Source organism: Camarhynchus parvulus, unplaced genomic scaffold (assembly GCF_901933205.1).
Source record: "Camarhynchus parvulus unplaced genomic scaffold, STF_HiC, whole genome shotgun sequence".
NCBI classification, from domain to species: domain Eukaryota; kingdom Metazoa; phylum Chordata; class Aves; order Passeriformes; family Thraupidae; genus Camarhynchus; species Camarhynchus parvulus.
In genome coordinates, this window is record NW_022148314.1 from 75,229 (window position 1) to 94,857 (window position 19,629).

Genomic DNA, 19,629 nt, shown 5'->3' on the forward strand with positions numbered 1-19,629 from the left:
GGATTTTGGGGAGGGGTCTCAGCTGCTCCAGAGCCGCGATGGACACGGGGGACAGCGGGGGACAGCGGCTGGCACAGGTGAGGGGGGGAACCGGGCACCCCCGGTGGGGGAGGGACCCCCAGATCAATGAGGGGACCCCCAGGTGAGGGGGGAGGGACCCCCGGGTACCCCCAGGTGAGGTGGGACCCCCGGGTACCCCCAGGTGAATGAGGGGACCCCAATGTGAGGGGAGGACCCGGGGGGGTTTGGGGGGCTCAGGTGACGCTGGGGACCCCCCAAAGCCCCGGGGGGTGGTCCCGGGGGGGTCCTGGGGGGTGGGGGAGGGGGGAAGGGGGGAGGGGACTCGGCATTTGGGGGTTCCCGGCCCCGCCCCCACCCCGTTTGGCTCGGGACCCCCGGAGCCCCCTCGGGGGCCCCCGGCTGGAATTGGGACACGGGGCGGGGACAGCGGGGACAGCGACAATGAGCGAGGACAGCGACAATGAGCGGGGACAGCGACACAACGGGGACAGCGACAGGGACAGGGAGGGGACAGCAGGGACAGGGCGGGGCGCGGGGAGGGGACAGCGACAGTTCCCACGGAGTCCCGGGCTACCCTCCCCCCACCGTGGGAACGGGCACATCCCCCCCATCCCCCCGACCCCCCCCCCAAATTGTTCCCCCCGTTTGTGCCCCCCAAGCGCTCCGAGGGGGCCCCGGGTTCCCGGAGACCCCCGGGCAATGGGGACCCCCGGGCAATGGGGACCCCCCGACTTTGGGACCCCCGGAGATCCTGGGGACCCCCAGATTTTGGGGCCCCTCCGGCTTCTGGGCCCCCCCAAAGAGCTGGGACCCCGGCCCAAACTTCTGGGACCCCCAACACCTGGGACCCCCCAACACCTGGGACCCCCCCAGATTTTGGGATCCCGGATTTCGGACCCCCCTCTGGATTTTGGGACACCCCCAGATTTTGGGACACCCCTGGATTTTGGGAACTCCCCCTGGATTTAGGGACCCCCGGTTTTTGGGTCCCCCTGGATATTTTGGGACCTTGCCCAGATTTTGGGACCCCCAGATTCTGTGACCCCCAGATTTTGGGAACCCCCCGATTTTAGGACCCCCCTGGATTTTGGGACCCTTCCCAATTTTCGGAACCCCCGCCCTGATTTTGGGACCCCCCCGTATTTTGTGACCCCCAGATTTTGGGACCCCCCGGATTTTAGGACCCCCCTGGATTTTGGGACCCCCCGGTTTTTGGGTCCCCCTGGATATTTTGGGACCTTCCCCACATTTTGGGACCCCTTGGTTTTTGGGAGCCCCAGATTTTAGGACGCCCCCCCCGGATCTTGGGACCCCCCAGATTTTGGGAAGCCCCCCTGGGTTTTGCGAACCCCAGATTTTGGATTTTGGGCCCCTCTGCACTTTGGGACCCTCCCGGTTTTGGAACCCCTCGGATTTTGGGACCCTCCCAAATTTGGGGACCCCCATATTTTGAGACCCCCGTGGGTTTTAGGACCCCCAGATTTTGGGACCCCCTGGACTTTGGGACCCCCCCGGATTTTGGGACCCCCCTGAATTTTTGGGATTTTTGAGAATTTTGGGACCCCCCAAATTCCCCCCTCTCCCCCAGGCTCAGCACCGGCGGGACCTGGAGGCGGAGCTTCGGGACCTCAGCAGCCAGGTGGGCGGGGCTTGCAGAGAGGGGCGGGGCCAGCGCCTGTCAGTCACAACCTGGCCCCGCCTCTCACCGAGAAGGGGGTGGGGCCTGCGGCTGTCAATCACCCAAAGTGGGCCAGGCATGGGGGGGGGGTCCCTTACCGTGGGGGCGGAGCTTGTAGCTGTCAATCATCCAAGAGCGGGGCTTGCTGCTGTCAATCACCCCCTGCCCAATCAGGTGGCGGCGCTGGGGCGGAGCCTGGCGGCCGAGCGTGGGCGGAGCCTGATGGAGGGCGGGGCCCTGCGGGCGCTGGAGATCGCTGTGGGCGGAGCCAAGGCGCGGGTGGGCGGAGCCTGCCGGGCCCTGGACCGGGCCAAGGAGAGGCTGCGCCTGCAGCAGGTGGGCGGGGCCTGGGGTTGAGGGGTGTGGCCTGTGGGGGAGGCGGGGCCGGGTGGGGTCAAGGGGGAGGGACCTGAATGGGCGGGGTCAGGGTGGGTGTGGCTATGATTGGGCTAGAGGGGGCGTGGTTTGGCAGAGGGGGCGTGGTCTGAGGGTTGTGTGGCTGTGACTGAGTGGTGGGGCAGCGGGCGTGGCCGGGTGTGTGGGCGTGGCCTGTGTCTGACCCCGCCCCTCTGCAGGAGGCGGGGCAGGTGCTGTGGGCGGAGCTTGAGGCTGCTCGCGCTGCCAAGCTGGGGGCGGAGCTCCGGGCTCAGGAGGCGGAGTCTCAGTGTCGGGCCCGGGGGGCAGAGCTGGAGCGGCTGCGACAGGTGGGCGGGGCTAAGGCGAGGGGCGGGGCCATGGGCCATGGGCGCGACTTTTATAGCTGGGGTGGGGCTAAGGACCAATGGGCGGGGCTATTGTACATGGGGCGGGGCTAAGGACCACTGGGCGGGGTTATGGCAATCTGTGGGCTGGGCTAAGGACCTATGGGCGGGGCTACAGCAACATGTGGGCGTGGCTAAAGGCAAATGGGGCTGGGCTATGGAATCATGGGAGAGACTAAATCAGCCGGGGGGCGTGGCTCTGGTGATGGGCGTGGCTCCGGCTGTAGCACCAGTGGGCGAGGCTGTAGCTCCTGTGGGCGGGGCTATAGCACCTGTGGGCGGGGCTAAGGATGTATGGACGGGGCTATAGAACCCTCTGGGCGTCGCTAAAGGCCAATGGGGTGGGGTTATGGAATAATGGGCCGGACTAAAACAGCCGGTGGGCGTGGCTCGGGCTGTGGGCGTGGCCCTGGGCGTGTCCATTCTGGCCCCGCCCACAGGCGGTGCAGGCGGCCCAGCGTTCCCGGCGCCGGGCAGAGCAGGAGCGCGACCAGGTGGCGGCCGAGGTTGGCCACGCCCCCCCGCCCAGGTGAGCTCGGCCACGCCCCCTTCCCAGGCCCAGGGGTCCCAGGGTGTCCCCTATAGCCCCCACATATCCCCTATAGCCTCTGTACATCCCCATAGCCCCTCTAGGTCCCTACAGCCCCTGTATGACCCCCACAGCCCCCACACGTCCCTAGGTCCCTATAGGTCCCTATATCCCCTATAGGCCCCCATATCCCCTATAGGCCCCTATATCCCCTATAGGTCCCATATATCCCCTATAGGTCCCTATATCCCCTATAGGCCCCTATATCCCCTATAGGCCCCTATAGCCCCTATAGGTCCCATATATCCCCTATATGGCCCTATATCCCCTATAGGTCCCATATATCCCCTATATGTCCATATATCCCCTATAGGTCCCTATAGCCCCTATAGGTCCCATATATCCCCAATAGGTCCCTATATCCCCTATAGGTCCCCTATATCCCCTATAGGCCCCTATATAGGCCCCCCATATCCCCTATAGGCCCCTATATCCCCTATAGGTCCCATATATCCCCAATAGGTCCCTATATCCCCTATAGGGCCCCCATATCCCCTATAGGCCCCATATCCCCTATAGGCCCCCATATCCCCTATAGGCCCCCTATATCCCCTATAGGTCCCATATATCCCCAATAGGTCCCTATATCCCCTATAGGACCCCCATATCCCCTATAGGCCCCTATATCCCCTATAGGCCTCCTATATCCCCTATAGGACCCTATATCCCCTATAGGCCCCCTATATCCCCTATAGGCCCCATATAGCCCCTATAGGCCCCCTAGAGCTTCCATGTGCCCCCATAGCCCCCACGTGTCCCTATAGGCCCCATAGATCCCCTATGTTCCCCATAAGTCCCTATTGCCCCCATGTGTCCCTGTAGACCCTATAGGACCCCTATAGACCCCCTATGTCCCTATAGCCCTCACCTGTCCCCTATAGCCCCCATGTGTCCCCATTGGCCCTACATGTCCCTATAGGTCTCTATAGAGCCCCCATGTGTCCCTATAGACCCTCTATGTCCCTATAGCCCCCATATGTCCCCTACAGCCCCCATGTTTCCCTATAGGCCCCACATGTCCCTACAGCCCCTATAGGTCCCCGTATGTCCCTATGTGTCCCCTATAGCCCCTGTATGTCCCCATGTCCCTTATATGTCCCGCCATGTCCCGCCATGTCCCCATGGCCTCCAGGTGTCCCTATAGCCCCTGTATGTCCCTATAGCCCCTATAGGTCCCTATAGCCCCCTATAGGTGTATGTCCCTATAGCCCCTATAGGTCCCTATAGCCCCTATATGTCCCTATAGCCCCTATAGGTGCCTATAGCCCCCCGTATCCCCCCTATAGCCCCTATAGGTCCCTATAGCCTCCGTATGTCCCTATAGCCCCTATAGGTCCCTATAGCTCCTGTATGTCCCTATAGCCCCTATAGGTTCCTATAGCCCCTATAGGTCCCTATAGCCTCTATAGGTGCCTATAGCCCCTATAGGTGCCTATAGCCCCTATATCCACGCCCTATAGCCCCTATAGGTCCCTATAGCCTCTATAGGTGCCTATAAGGAGCCTATCCCCTATAGATCCGTCCCTATAGCCCTATATGTCCCCATGTGTCCCTACAGGCCCCTATAGCCCCCATGTTGTCGCCTCTATAGGCGCCTATAGCCCCGTATGGTGTCCCCTATAGGCCCTAGCTGTATGTCCCCCTATAGGTCCCTATAGCCCCTATATGTCCCTATAGCCTCTATAGGTGCCTAGGCCCCTATAGGTGCCTATAGCCCCATGTCCCCTATAGGCCCTCTATGTCCTAGCTCTATAGTCCCCTATAGGCCCCTCTATGTCCCTATACGTCCCCATGTGTCCCCTACAGCCCCCCCTATGTCCCTATGTCCCCTATTATAGGCCCCTCTATGTCCCCATGTGTCCCCTATAGGCCCTCTATGTCCCCATGTCCCCTATAGGCCCCTCTATGTCCCCATGTGTCCCCTACAGCCCCTCTATGTCCCCATGTCCCCTATAGGCCCTCTATGTCCCCAGGTGTCCCCTATAGGCCCCTCTATGTCCCCATGTCCCTACAGCCCCTCTATGTCCCCATGTCCCCTATAGCCCCTCTATGTCCCCATGTGTCCCCTATAGGCCCCTCTATGTCCCCATGTCCCCATATGTCCCCATATGTCCCCATAGGCCTCTATGTCCCCAGGTGTCCCCTACAGTCCCCTGTGTCCCCTGTATGTCTCCCATATGTCCCCTTGTGTCCCCATGTCCCTGATAGTCCCCATATGTCCCCCATATGTCCCCATATGTCCCTGCATGTCCCCTTGTGTCCCCTGTATGTCTCCCATATGTGTCCCATATGTTCCCATACACGCCCCCCATATGTCCCCCACATCCCCCATATATGTCCCCATATGTCCCCCATATATCCCCCCAATGTCCCCTGTATGTCCCCATAACCCCCATAAATGTCCCCATATGTCCCTGTATGTCCCCTGTATGTCCCTGTATGTCCACTCTATGTCCTCTTGTCCCCATGTGTCCCCTATGGCCCCCATGTCCTCTACAGCCCCATATGTCCCCTCTATGTCCCCTATATCCCTATGTCCCCAAATATCCCCTGCATGTCCCCATGTCCCCCTGTCCCCCATATCCCCCATATATGTCCCCATATGTCCCCCTATGTCCTCCACGTCCCCCCTATGTCCCCTATCTGTCCCCATGTCCCCACATGCCCCTGTATGCCCCTGTATGTCCCCTATACCTTCTATGTCCCCCCTGTGTCCCCATATGTCCCCCAATGTCCCCTGTATGTCCCCCCTGTGTCCCCTATATCCTCTATATCCCCCCTATGTCCCCTATCTGTCCCCATGTCCCCACATGCCCCTGTGTCCCCAATGTTCCCCTATGTCCTTCTATGTCCCCCTGTGTCCCCATATGTCCCCAATATGTCCCCTCTATATCCCCCCAATGTCCCCCAATGTCCCCCAATGTCCCCCCTGTGTCCCCTATATCCCCCCTATATCCCCTATGTCCCCTATATCCCCCGATGTCCCCCCTGTGTCCCCGCAGCGCCCCCTGCGGTGACCCCGCGGCGCTGCAGGCGGCGCTGGAGGAGCTGCGGGAGCACAACCGGGACCTGCGGGAGCGGCTGCGGCAGCGGCTGGGACAGGTGGGGACACACCTGGGACACACCTGGGAACACCTGGGACACACCTGGGACACACCTGGGACACACCTGGGGGACATGGGGGACATGGGGGACATGGGGGTACACCTATGGGAGCAGCTGCGACAGCAGTTGGGACAGGTGGGGACACCTGGGGGACATGGGGACACCTGGGGGACATGGGGGTACACCTATGGGAGCGGCTGCGGCAGCGGCTGGCACAGGTGGGGACACACCTGGGACACACCTGGGACACACCTGGGACACACCTGGGACACCTGGGGGACATGGGGACAACCTGGGGGGACCTGAGGGAACACAACCGGGACCTGTGAGAGCGGCTGGGACAGGTGGGGACAGCTGCGGACACCTGGTGACACCTGGGGACACCTGGGCAGACATGTGTGGGTGCCATGGGTGCCATGGGCACAGGTGTGGGTACCATGGGTGCCATGGGCATAGGTGTGGGTGCCATGGGTGCCATGGGCACAGGTGTGGCTGCCATGGGTGCCATGGGCACAGGTGTGGGTACCATGGGTGCCATGGGCATAGGTGTGGGCCTCTGCGGGGCCCCGTGTGCCATGGGCACAGGTGTGGCTGCCATGGGTGCCATGGGCACAGGTGTGGGTGCCATGGGTGCCATGGGCATAGGTGTGGGTGCCATGGGTGCCATGGGCACAGGTGTGGGTACCATGGGTGCCATGGGCATAGGTGTGGCTGCCATGGGTGCCATGGGCACAGGTGTGGGTGCCATGGGTGCCATGGGTGCCATGGGCACAGGTGTGGCTGCCATGGGTGCCATGGGCACAGGTGTGGGTACCATGGGTGCCATGGGCACAGGTGCCGTGGGTGCCATGGGTGCCATGGGCACAGGTGTGGGTGCCATGGGTGCCATGGGTGCCATGGGCACAGGTGTGGCTGCCATGGGTGCCATGGGCACAGGTGTGGGTACCATGGGTGCCATGGGTGCCATGGGCACAGGTGTGGGTACCATGGGTGCCATGGGCACAGGTGCCGTGGGTGCCATGGGTGCCATACTCACCTGTCTCACCTGTGCCAGGTGGAGGAGCTGCGCCGGGCTGTGCTGGCCGCGGGCTCGCGGGCTCAGGACGCGCAGGTGGCGCTGGGCCGGCTGGCGCAGGAGCAGCGGCGGCTCCGGGAGCGGCTGCGGGAGCCCTGGGACCCCCCCGGGACCATCGGGACCATCGGGACCATCGGGATCACCGGGACCATCGGGACCATGGAGACCCCCGGGACCACCGAGACCCCCGGCAGCTCCGGGACCATCGGGAACCTCGTGTTCATCAAGACCCCCGGGACCATCGGGACCATTGGGACCCTCGGTGCCCCCGATGGCCCTGATGGCCCTGATGATGGCCCTGATGGGCCTGGTGGCCCTGATGGCCCTGGTGGCCCCGGTGGCCTCGGTGGCCTCGGTGGCCCCGGTGGTCCCGGTGGTCCCGGGAGTCCCGGGGGTCCCGAGGCCGCCCTGCGCGCCCGCTGCGCGCACCTGCAGGAGCTGCTGCGGAGAGAGGCGGGGTCAGCGACAGCGGGGACAGCACGGGGACAGCGCGGGGACAGCACGGGGACAGCGCGGGGACAGGGGGGACACGGGGGGACACGTGGGGAGATAGGGTGACGGGGCGGGATATGGGAGACACCTGGGACACACCGGGGGGAAAGGGGGACGCGGGGGCATGGAGGGACAGGGGGACATGGGGGGCACCGGGGACACCGCGGGGACAGGAGGGACAGGGGGACACTAGGGGGACAGGGGGACGGGGGGACAGGGGGGCATGGGGGACACCGGGGGTCAGGGGGACAGGAGGGGACAGGGGACGGGGGGGGTAGGGTGAGACAGGGGGGATCGGGGGGGACGGGGGGGCAAGGGGGACACGGGGACATGGGGGACACCGGGGACACCGGGGGGGCAGGGGGAATATGGGGGGACAGAGGGACACGGGGACAGGGGGACAGGGAGGACAGGGCGACACGGGGTGACAAGGGACACTGGGCGGGACGGGAGGGGACAGAGGGACGGGGGGACACGGGGGGGACAGGTGGGGACAGGGGCGATATGGGGGGCAGGGGGACATGGGGGGGACAGGGGGGGACGGGGGGCACAAGTGACACAGGTGACACACAGGTGACACGGGTGACACGGGTGACACAGGGTGACACAGGTGACACAGGGTGACCGTGCTGTCCCCTCAGGGCGCGGGTGGCGCTGTCCCGCTGTGCCCGTGTCACCGGGCGCCGCCTGCGGCTGTTGGCGGCCGAGGCCGAGGAGCAGCGGCTGCGGGGGGAGAGGTACCGAGAGCAGGTGAGTGTCACCGGTGTCACCTGAGTGTCACCTGTGTCACCTGAGTGTGACCTGTGTCACCTGTGTGTCACCTGTGTGTCACCCCTGTGTCACCTGTGTCACCTGTGTCACCTGTGTGTCACCTCTGCCACTTATTGTCACCTATTGTCACTTACTGTCACCTCTGTCCCCTGCTGCCACCTGCTGTCATGTCCTGTCACCTCCTGTCACCTCTGTCACATTCTGTCACAAGCTGTCACTTGCTGTCACTTAGTGTCACCTGCTGCCACCTGCTGTCATGTCCTGTCACCTCCTGTCACCTCTGTCACATTCTGTCACCCGCTGTCACCTGCTGTCCCCCACAGCCTCTGTGTCCCCACGTGTCCTCCCTGTGTCTCCACATCCCAATGTCCCCAGTGTCCCCATTAATGTCCCCATTGATGTCCCCAGGCCCGTGTCACCGAGGCCGCTGCCGCCCAGCGTGGCCCCCGCCCCAATGTCCCCAATGTCCCCGGCCCCAATGTCCCCAATGTCCCCATTAATGTCCCCATTGATGTCCCCAGGCCCGTGTCACCGAGGCCGCTGCCCGCCTGCTGGCCCAGCGCGTGGCCCTGGTGGCCGCGGGCACCGCCCGGCTCCTGGCCCGGGGCCGCCTCCTGCGCCGGGAGCTCGAGGACGTCGGGGACGGCGCCGCGGCCACGGCCCAGCTCAGGGCCCGGCTCAGGGCCCGGCTCAGGTGGGCGCAGGGACCCCACAGAGACCCCATAGAGACCCCATGGACCCCATAGAGACCCCACAGAGACCCCATAGAGACCCCATAGAGACCCCACAGAGACCCCATGGACCCCACAGAGACCCCATAGACCCCATAGAGACCCCATGGACCCCATAGAGACCCCATAGAGACCCCATAGAGACCCCATGGACCCCATAGAGACCCCACAGAGACCCCATAGAGACCCCATAGAGACCCCATAGAGACCCCATAGAGACCCCATGGACCCCATGGACCCCACAGAGACCCCATAGAGACCCCATAGAGACCCCATGGACCCCACAGAGACCCCCAGGACCGCTAGAGAACCCCACAGACCCCATGGACCCCATAGAGACCCCATAGAGACCCCATGGACCCCATGGACCCCATAGAGACCCCACAGAGACCCCATAGAGACCCCATGGGACCCCATAGAGACCCCATGGGCCCCACAGAGACCCTACAGGACCCCATGGGGGACCCCATAGAGACCCCATAGAGACCCCATAGAGACCCCATGGACCCCACAGAGACCCCATAGAGACCCCATAGAGACCCCATAGAGACCCCATAGAGACCCCATGGACCCCATAGAGACCCCATAGAGACCCCATAGAGACCCCATAGAGACCCCATGGACCCCACAGAGACCCCGTGGGACCCCAGAGACCCCACAGACCCCATGGACCCCATAGAGACCCCATAGAGACCCCATGGACCCCATAGAGATCCCATAGAGACCCCATGGACCCCACAGAGACCCCATAGAGACCCCATAGAGACCCCATAGAGACCCCATAGAGACCCCATAGAGACCCCATGGACCCCACAGAGACCCCGCGGGGCTGGAGAGACCCCACAGACCCCATGGACCCCATAGAGACCCCATGGACCCCATAGAGACCCCACAGAGACCCCACGGGGCTGGAGAAACCCTACAGACCCCATGGACCCTATGGGCCCTACGGAGACCCCATGGGCCCTATGGAGACCCCATAGAACCACTATGGTCCCTGTGGTGTCAATGGGGTCCCTGTGGTGTCAATGGGGTCCCTATGGGGTCTGTGGGGTCTCTGTGGGGTGTTGGGGTCCCTATGGGGTTTATGGGATATTGGGGCACCCTCTGGGGTCTGTGGGGTCCCTATGGGTTTCTGTGGGGTTTATGGGATATTGGGGCTCCCTCTGGGGTCTGTGGGGTCCCTATGGGGTTTCTGTGGGGTTTATGGGATATTGGGGCTCCCTCTGGGGTCTGTCGGGTCCCTATGGGGTTTCTGTGGGGTTTATGGGATATTGGGGCTCCCTCTGGGGTCTGTGGGGTCCCTATGGGGTCTCACGCCGTCCCCCCAGGTGTGACCCCATGAACCTGTCCCGCACGGTGCGGCGGATGCTGCGCGACAGCGACAGCGACAGCGACAGCGACAGCGGCGACAGCGACAGCGGCGACAGCGACAGCGACAGCGGCCACGCCCCCCCAGGCCCCGCCCCCAGCGCCGGGGACACCCCCTGAGCCCCCCGACCCCAAAACAGCCCCAAAACCCCGACCCTGACCCCAAACCCGGGGGAGCGCCCCAAAAAGGGATTTGGGGTCTGGGGGGGTTTGGGGCCACCCCCGGGCCCTTTTTGGGGGTCCGTGCTGAGTTATGGGGGCGGGGGGGTGAAATATTCTGGGGTGTGGAGAGGCTCAGAGACCCCCAAACGGGGGGAGGGACCCCAAAAGCGACTCTGCGCCAATTTTTGGGGTGAAATCCCCCAAAATCTGCTGGGACAGCCCAAAAGTGTCTTTATTCTGATTGGGGGGCAAACCCCCCAGTAAACCCCACGATTTCTCCAAACCCTCCGCAATCTGTTCGGGGAGGTGGGAAACACCCTTTTAACCCCATTTTGGGGGGCAATATCCCCAAAAACCCCCAAGAGACCCCAAAATTCGGGGGACACCCCAAAAGTGTCTTTACCCTGATTGTGGGGGCTGAAACCCCCCAATAAACCCCCACGATTTCTCCAAATCCTCCGCAATCTGTTCGAGGGGGTGGGAAAGACCCTTTTAATCCCATTTTGGGGGTTGAAATCCCCAAAACCCTCCCAAAAACCCCAAAAAACCCAAAATGACCCCCAAAATCCGTCGGGAAGGGGCGCAGCTCGCCCGCGGAGAGGGGCGTGGCTTGCATACATAATAAAGCAGGGGCGCGGCTCATCCGACCAATCACAGTGCAGTATGCAAACGAAGGGCGGAGGCCTCAGCGGGCGGTGTTCTCGCGGCCGCCTCAAGTTCTCGCGAGATTTCCGGGAGGCCGCGGCGGCGGCGGGATGGGAGCGCCGAGGTGGGGCCGGGAACGGGGGGAAAAAACGGGGCAAAAATGGGCAAAAACGGGCAAAAAGCGGGAAAAACCGGCCGAACGGGACGGGAGGGGGTGTGGGGAGGCGGGTCCGGCCGTTATGGGGGGATGTCAGGCGCGTTGAGGGGGAGGAGCGGGGCAGGCCCTGCGTGAGGGCGTGGGGGGGGCAGGGCCGCGCTGAGGGGGGATGAGCGGGGGTGACACCGAGGGGTTTGGGGTGACACCGAGGGGTTTGGGGGTGACACCGAGGGGTTTTGGGGTGCCCAGGGGTTTTGGGGAGCCCGGTGACACCGCTGTACCCGCAGATGCCCCGGCACTGCTCCGCCGCCGGCTGCTGCACCCGCGACACCCGCGACACGCGCGGCAGAGGCATCTCCTTCCACCGGTGAGGGAGCCCCGGGGCAGGGAGGGACACCCGCGCAGCCCTGAGCCTCCCCTGCAACCGTGACACCCCCCTCCCTGTCACCGGTGTCACCTCCGTGTCCCCCTCCTGTCACCGGTGTCACCTCCCATCAGCACCGGCTGTCCCAGGCGTCACCCGCCCTCCTCCCCAGGAATGGGCTGTCCCAGGTGTCACTCCCCCCCCACCTGCAATGGGCTGTCCCAGGTGTCCTCCCCCCCACCTGCAATGGGCTGTCCCAGGTGTCACTCCCCCCCCACCTGCAATGGGCTGTCCCAGGTGTCACCTGCCCTTAGCAATGGCTGTCACAGGTGTCACCGCCGCCCCCCATTTGAGCAATGGGCTGTCCCAGGTGTGTCTGTCCCCCCCCCGTTTGAGGGATGGTTCAGCCCTGTCCCCCTGTAATGGCCCGACCGGACCGTTCCATTCCCAGGTGCGCGGGGGGGAGAAGGTTCTGTCCTCGCAGCTCACCTGTGTGCCACCTGTGTGTGACCTGTGTGTGACCTCTGTCACCTCTGTGCCACCTGTGTGTCACCCTCTGTCACCTGTGTGTCACCTGCGTGGCACCTGTGGCACCTTTGTGACCTGTCACCCATCACCTGTGTCACCTCTGTCACCTGTGTGTCACCTGTGTCATTTGTGTCGCCTTTGTGACCTGTCACCCATCATCTCTGCCACCTGTGTCACCTGTGTCCCCCATGCCGTGTCCCCCCATGTCCCCGCCCTCTTGTGTCCCCTCACGCCACGTGTGCCCCAATGTCCCCATTGTCCCACATGTCCCTGTGTCCCTGTCCCCATACAATGTGCCAATGTCCCCCACTCCCCATGTCCCCACCCACACCCTGGTCCCCAAAGTCCCCATGTGCCAACCCCACTTCCCAATGTCCCCCTCAGTGTCCCCAATGTCCCCAGCGCCCCCAATGTCCCCATTGCTGTCCCCATACAATGTCCCCATATAATGTCCCTGTTCCTACACAATGTCCCCAGTGTCCCCGTTAATGTCCCCATTGATGTCCCCATTCTTGTCCCCATGCAATGTCTCCAGTGTCCCCTCAGTGTCCCCAATGCCCCAATGTCCCTGTTGCTGTCCCAGTGTCCCCAGTGTCCCCAGGCTGCCTCATGGTGACGACCCCCGTGGGGCGCAGTCCCCAATGTCCCTGCACAATGTCCCTGTTCTTACACAATGTCCCCAATGTCCCCTCAGTGTCCCAATATCCTCTCAGTGTCCCGATGTCCCCCCTGATGTCCCCATTAATGTCCCCAGTGTCCCCAGGCTGCCTCGCTGTGACGACCCCCGGCGGGTGCGGTCCCCAATGTCCCCATACAGTGTCCCTGTACAATGTCCCCATATAATGTCCCTGTCCCTATACAATGTCCCCAATGTCCCCGCTGTTGTCCCCAGGCTGCCTTGCCATGACGACCCCTGCCATGCGCAGTCCCCAATGTCCTCGTACAATGTCCCCTCAGTTTCCCCAATGTCCCCATGTCCCAGTGTCCCCAATGTCCTTTCAGTATCCCAGTGTCCCCAGTGTCCCCACTGGTGTCCCCAGGCTACCTCGCCGTGATGGCCCCTGCCATGTGCAGTCCCCAATGTCCCTGTACAATGTTCTCACACAATGTCCCCTCAGTGTCCCCAATGTCCCTGTACAATGTCCCTGTCCCCATGCAATGTCCCTGTTAATGTTCCCAATGTCCCCTCAATGTCCCCAGTGTCCCCAGTGTCCCCAGGCTGCCACGGCATGAGGACCCCTGTTGGGTGCAGTCCCCAGTGTCCCCATACAATGTCCCCATGCAATGTCCCCGTCAATGTCCCCAGTGTCCCCACTGGTGTTCCCAGGCTGTCTCGTCGTGACAACCCCTACCGGGCGCAGTCCCCGATGTCCCTGTCCCCATACAATGTCCCATGTCCCCAATATCCTTTCAGTGTCCCAATGTCCCCATGTCCCCGTTGCTGTCCTGGTGTCCCCATTCATGTCCCCAGTGTCCCCTCAGTGTCCCTAATGTCCCCATTGGTGTCCCATGTGTCCCTGTTGATGTCCCCATTGTCCTCAGGCTGCCACAGCTGGATTACCCCCAACAGGCGCAGTCCCCGATGTCCCTGTTGGTGTCCCCAATGTCCCTGATGTCCCCTTAGTGTCCTCAATGTCCCAATGTCCCCATTAATGTCCCTGTCACTGTCCCCAGACTGCCACACCGCGATGACCCACGCAGTGCACAGTGGCTGATGTCCCCATGCAATGTCCCCAGTGTCCCTGTTCCTATACAATGTCCCCAGTGTCCCCAGTGTCCCAATGTCCCCAATGTCCCTGTTAATGTCCCCACTGTCCCCAGGCTGCCGCGCGGTGACGACCCACGTTGTGCGCAGTGGTTGGAGCACAGCCGGCAGGCGCAGTCCCCAATGTCCCTGTACAATGTCCCTGTCCCCATTGCTGTCCCCAATGGTCCCTATACAACGTCCCCAATGTCCCCGTTAATGTCCCCAATGTCTCCATTGTCCCCAGGCTGCCCTGCTGTGACAACCCGAGCCAGGTGCAGTCCCCAATGTCCCCATGCAATGTCCCTGTCCCTGTTCCTATACGATGTCCCCAAAGTTTCCAATGTCCCCAGTATCCCAATGTCCCCATTAATGTCCCCAATGTCCCCAATGTCCCCATTGATGTCCCCATTTAATGTCCCCACTGTTGTCCCCAGGCTGCCGCGCCGTGCCGACCCGAGCCACACGCAGTGGCTGATGTCCCCATGCAATGTCCCCAATGTCCCTGTTCCTATACAGTGTCCCCAATGTCCCCAGTGTCCCCAATATCCCAATGTCCCTGTTAATGTCCCCGTTAATGTCCCCACTGTCCCCAGGCTGCGGCGTTTTTTTTTTTTTTCGTCGTCCCCGCGCGCTGCGCGCGCAGTGGTTGGAGCACAGCCGGTGGGCGCAGTCCCCATTGTCCCTGTACACTGTCCCTGTCCCCATTGCTGTCCCCAATGGTCCCTATACAACGTCCCCAATGTCCCCGTTAATGTCCCCGTTAATGTCCCTGTCACTGTCCCTGTCACTGTCCCCAGGCTGCCCCCGTGACGTCCACCTGCGCAGTGGTTGGAGAACAGCCGGGCGGATCCCCAGTGTCCCTGTACAACATCCCCAATGTCCCCAATGTCCCCGTTAATGTCCCTGTCACTGTCCCTGTCACTGTCCCCAGGCTGCCGCGCCGTGACGACCCGCGCCGTGCGCAGTGGTTGGAGAACAGCCGGCGGGCGCAGTCCCCATTGTCCCTGTACAACATCCCCAATGTCCCCAATGTCCCCGTTAATGTCCCTGTCACTGTCCCTGTCACTGTCCCCAGGCTGCCGCGCCGTGACGACCCGCGCCGCGCGCAGTGGTTGGAGAACAGCCGGCGGCGGGACCCGGCCGGGGGGGGGCGCTGGGACCCCAGCTCCAAATACATCTACTTCTGCTCGCAGCACTTCGAGCAGTCCTGCTTCGAGCTCGTGGGGTACAGGTGAGCTCAGGTGTGAGTGCAGGTGTGCTAAGGTGTGCACAGGTGTGCGCAGGTGTGCTCAGGAGTGTACAGGTGTGCTCAGGTGTGTGCAGGTGTGCTCAGGTGTGAGTGCAGGTGTGCTAAGGTGTGCACAGGTGTGAGTGCAGGTGTGCTAAGGTGTGCTCAGGAGTGTGCAGGTGTGTACAGGTGTGTGCAGGTGATCACAGGTGAGCTCAAGTGTGCGTGCAGGCGTGTACAGGTGTGTACAGGTGTGTGCAGGTGTGTACAGGTGTGAGTACAGGTGAGCTCAGGTGTGCGTACAGGTGTGTACAGGTGTGAGTGCAGGTGTGTGTACAGGTGTGTACAGGTGTGCTCAAGTGTGTACAGGTGTGTACAGGTGTGTGCAGGTGAGCTCCAAATACATCTACTTCTGCTCGCAGCACTTCGAGCAGTCCTGCTTCGAGCTGGTCGGCTACAGGTGTGTACAGGTGTGAGTGCAGGTGTGTACAGGTGTGCTAAGGTGTGCTCAGGTATGTGCAGGTGAGCTCAGGTGTGTACAGGTGTGTGCAGGTGAGCTCCAAATACATCTACTTCTGCTCGCAGCACTTCAAAAAGTCCTGCTTTGAGCTGGTGGGGTACAGGTGAGCTCAGGTGTGAGTACAGGTGTGAGTACAGGTGTGTACAGGTCTGTACAGGTGAGTACAGGTGGGTACAGGTGAGCTCAGGTGTGTGTACAGGTGTGCTCAGGTGTGTACAGGTGTGAGTACAGGTGTGTACAGGTGTGCTCAGGTGTGAGTGCAGGTGTGTACAGGTGAGCTCAGGTGTGAGTGCAGGTGTGTACAGGTGCGCTCAGGTGTGAGTGCAGGTGTGTACAGGTGAGCTCAGGTGTGAGTACAGGTGTGTACAGGTGCACTCAGGTGTGAGTGCAGGTGTGTACAGGTGAGCTCAGGTGTGAGTACAGGTGTGTACAGGTGCGCTCAGGTGTGAGTGCAGGTGTGTACAGGTGTGCTCAGGTGTGAGTGCAGGTGTGTACAGGTGAGCTCAGGTGTGAGTGCAGGTGTGTACAGGTGTGTGCCGGTGTGAGTACAGGTGTGTACAGGTGAGCTCAGGTGTGAGTGCAGGTGTGTACAGGTGTGCTCAGGTGTGTGTACAGGTGTGTACAGGTGTGTGAACAGGTGTGTACAGGTGAGCCTGGCATACAGGTGAGCCCTGGGGGCTGCAGGTGAGTTTGGGGGGCTGCAGGTGAGGGAAACCCGCAGGTATTTCACGTTCTCTTCCCAGGTGTTGGATCCCCCCAGGTGTTGGGGTCCCCTCAGGTATTCCAGGACCCTCCCGAGGTGTTGGGGTCCCCTCAGGTATTTCAGGTCCCCCCCAGGTACTTCAAGGTCTCCTTGAAAGGTTTTGGGGTCCCCCCAGGTATTCCAGGACTCCCCCCAGGTATTTCTTGGTCTCCCCTCAGGTTTTTGGGGTCTCCCCTCAGGTTTTTGGGGTCTCCCCCAGCTGTTGGTCTCCCCCCCGTGTTTGGGGATCCTCTGACCCCCTGCCCAGGTTTTTGGGGTGCCCCTGACCCCCCAATTTTGGGGTCTGTCCCCCGGTTTTGGGGTGCCCCTGACCCCCCCAGGTATTTTAGGGTCCCCCCCGGTATTTTAGGGTCTCCCCCGTTTTTGGGGTGCCGCTGACCCCGTTTTCCCCCCGTTTTCCAGTGGCTATCACCGCCTGAAGGAGGGCGCCGTGCCCACCGTGTTCGCCCCCGGCCCCTCGCGGCCCCCCCGGCCCCCCAAGTCCCCCAAGCCCCCCCCGGAGCGCGAACCCCCGAGACCCCCGCGGGGCGCCCGCAGGTGGAGGTGAGTGGGGAGGGGGCTTTGGGGGGATTTGGGGGGGATTTGGGGGGGCTCGGGGCTCTCCAGTTCATCCCACTACAGCCGGGCCCTGCGGGACCCCCGCCCCCCATTTCCCATGGACCCCCCTCGGGACCCCCCCCAATTCCCCCCGACCCCTCCCACGCTGGGACCCTCGGGATGCTCCGCGGGTATTTGGGGGTCTCTCCAGGGATGTTTCGGGGTCTCTCCAGTGTTTTTTTGGGGGTTTCTCCGATGGTTTTTTGGGGTCTTTCCATGGATATTCTGGGGGTTTCTCCGATGGTTTTCTGGGGTCTCTCCAGGGGTATTTTGGGGGTCTCTCTGGTGCTATTTTGGGGTCTCTCTGATGCTATTTTGGGGTCTCTCCAGGGATATTTTCAGGTGTGTCTGGGGCGATTTTGGGGGTCTCTCTAGTGGTATTTGGGGGGTCTCTCCGGGGTATTTTGGGGTCTCTCCAGGTGTATTTTGGGAGTATCTTCAGGGGTATTTTGAGAGTCTCTCTGATGGATTTTTGGGGTCTCTCCAGGGATATTTTGGGGTCTCTCTGGAGGTATTTTGGGGTCTCTCCAGGGATATTTTCAGGTGTGTCTGGGGCGATTTTAGGGGTCTCTCTAGTGGTATTTGGGGGTCGCTCCGATGCTATTTTGGGGGTCTCTCCGGGGCTATTTTGAGGATCTTTCCGGGGTTATTTGGGGTCTCTCCGGGGCTATATAGGGGGGTCTCTCTCCGAGCTGACCCCTCTCCCCTCTCCCCACAGACGGGACCCCCCCCCAGCCCCGCCGCCCCCCCCGGTCCCCTCGGACGTCTCCTGCTTCCCGCGGGACTCCAAAGACCCCGGCCCGCCCCCGGCCGGCGACCACGGCGGGGTCCCGGCGCTGCCCGGCCCCTCGGGCTCCATCCCAGAGACCCTCCTGGTGGCCCACGGGCGACGGAGCGGCCGCCACCACGCCGGCCCCTGCCAGGGGCGCCCCGACCCCCGCGGGACCCCGGCGCGCCGCCGCACCCCCGTCCCCGTCGCTGTTCATGCTGCGGCTGCCGCCCCGCGCCGGCTCGTACATCCAGAGCGAGCACAGCTACCAGGTGGGCAGCGCCCTGCTCTGGAAGCGCCGCGACGAGGCCGCGCTGGACGCGCTGGACAAAGCCCAGAGGCAGCTCCAGGCCGGGAAACGCCGCGAGCACCGGCTGAGGCTGCGCCTGGCGGAGCTGCAGAGGGAGCGCAGGGCCGGCCCCGAGCCGCGGAGGAGCTCCAAGGAGCGCCTGGAGGTGATCGGGGATGGAGGAGGAGGAGGTTTGTAAATAAAGGATTTTACTCTGAGGGTGCGGCTGGTGGAGCTCCAGGGGGAGGGGAGAGCGGAGGAGCTCCAAGGAGCGCCCGGAGCTGCAGCTCCAGAGGGAGGGGAGAGCGAGCCCGAGCAGCGGAGGAGCTCCAAGGAGCGCCTGGAGGTGCTGGGAGATGGAGGAGGAGGAGGGCGGTGAGCAGTTGGCGATTTGTAAATAAAGGATTTTACCCAGAGGGTGCGGCTGGTGGAGCTCCAGGGGGAGGAGAGAGCGGGCTCCGAGCTGCGGAGCTGCGGCTGCTGGAGCTCCACAGGGAGGGGAGACAGGACCCCGAGCCGCGGAGGAGCTCCAAGGAGCCCGTGGAGTTCCAGAGGGCGGGGAAAGCGGAGGAGCTCCAAGGAGCAGAGAGAGGGGAGAGCCGGCCCCGAGTCGCGGAGGAGCTCCAAGGAGCCCGTGGAGCTCCACAAAGAGCGGAGGAGCTCCAAGGAGCGCCTGGAGGTACTCGGAGATGGAGGAGGAGGAGGGCGCTGAGGAGTTGGAGGAGCTCCGAGGCTCAGAGGCAGCACGGAGGTTTGGAAAGAAAGGATTTTACCCGGAGGGTGCGGCTGGGGGAGCTCCAGAGGGAAGGGATTAAATCACTAATTAACCTTTGCTAATTACCCCGGGGCCATCAGCGCCCTGCGGCTGCCGCGGAGCCGCTACAATCCCAAAAAAGAACCAAAAATGGCAATTCAGGGTTGAATTTCCAGTGTTGGGGTGGGGAAACCTGAGTCCAAGGTGCTCCAAACCTCCTCAAAGTGCCTGATTAGCCACTAATTAACCTTTGCTAATTACCCTGGGGCCATCAGCGCCCTGGGGCCACCGTGGAGTCACTACAATCCCAAAAAAACCCAAATCCTTTGGCAGCCAAAAATGGGAATTCAGGGTTTAATTTCCACCAACTCTAAGTTGCTCCAGACCTGCCCAAAGTGTTTAATTAACCCCTAATTAGTCTTTGCTAATTACCCCGGGGCCATCAGCGCCCTGGGAACACCGGAGGAGCCCCCTGAGGAACCTCTACAACCCCAAAGAAGACTCAAAAATGG

At 62.5% G+C, this 19,629-nt stretch overlaps 2 protein-coding genes across 2 annotated transcripts; both read left to right on the plus strand.

Moving 5' to 3' along the window:
* Nucleotides 1–38: 38 nt before the first annotated feature.
* On the plus strand, nt 39–10,714 carry LOC115916519 (myosin heavy chain, embryonic smooth muscle isoform-like). Its single transcript, XM_030970254.1, has 11 exons — nt 39–77; nt 1,610–1,660; nt 1,874–2,035; nt 2,275–2,403; nt 2,901–2,989; nt 6,052–6,151; nt 7,209–7,315; nt 7,424–7,687; nt 8,363–8,471; nt 9,014–9,186; nt 10,555–10,714. Exons 1-11 carry the CDS (start codon nt 39–41, stop codon nt 10,712–10,714), a joined length of 1,383 nt encoding a protein of 460 aa, XP_030826114.1.
* A 750-nt stretch (nt 10,715–11,464) lies between these two features.
* Nucleotides 11,465–18,659, plus strand: LOC115916512 (THAP domain-containing protein 7-like). Its single transcript, XM_030970245.1, is given in 6 exon segments — nt 11,465–11,525; nt 11,846–11,925; nt 15,273–15,428; nt 17,111–17,251; nt 18,024–18,186; nt 18,188–18,659. Coding segments are annotated over 5 exon segments (915 nt in total). The 5' UTR covers nt 11,465–11,525; the 3' UTR covers nt 18,563–18,659.
* Nucleotides 18,660–19,629: the final 970 nt, after the last annotated feature.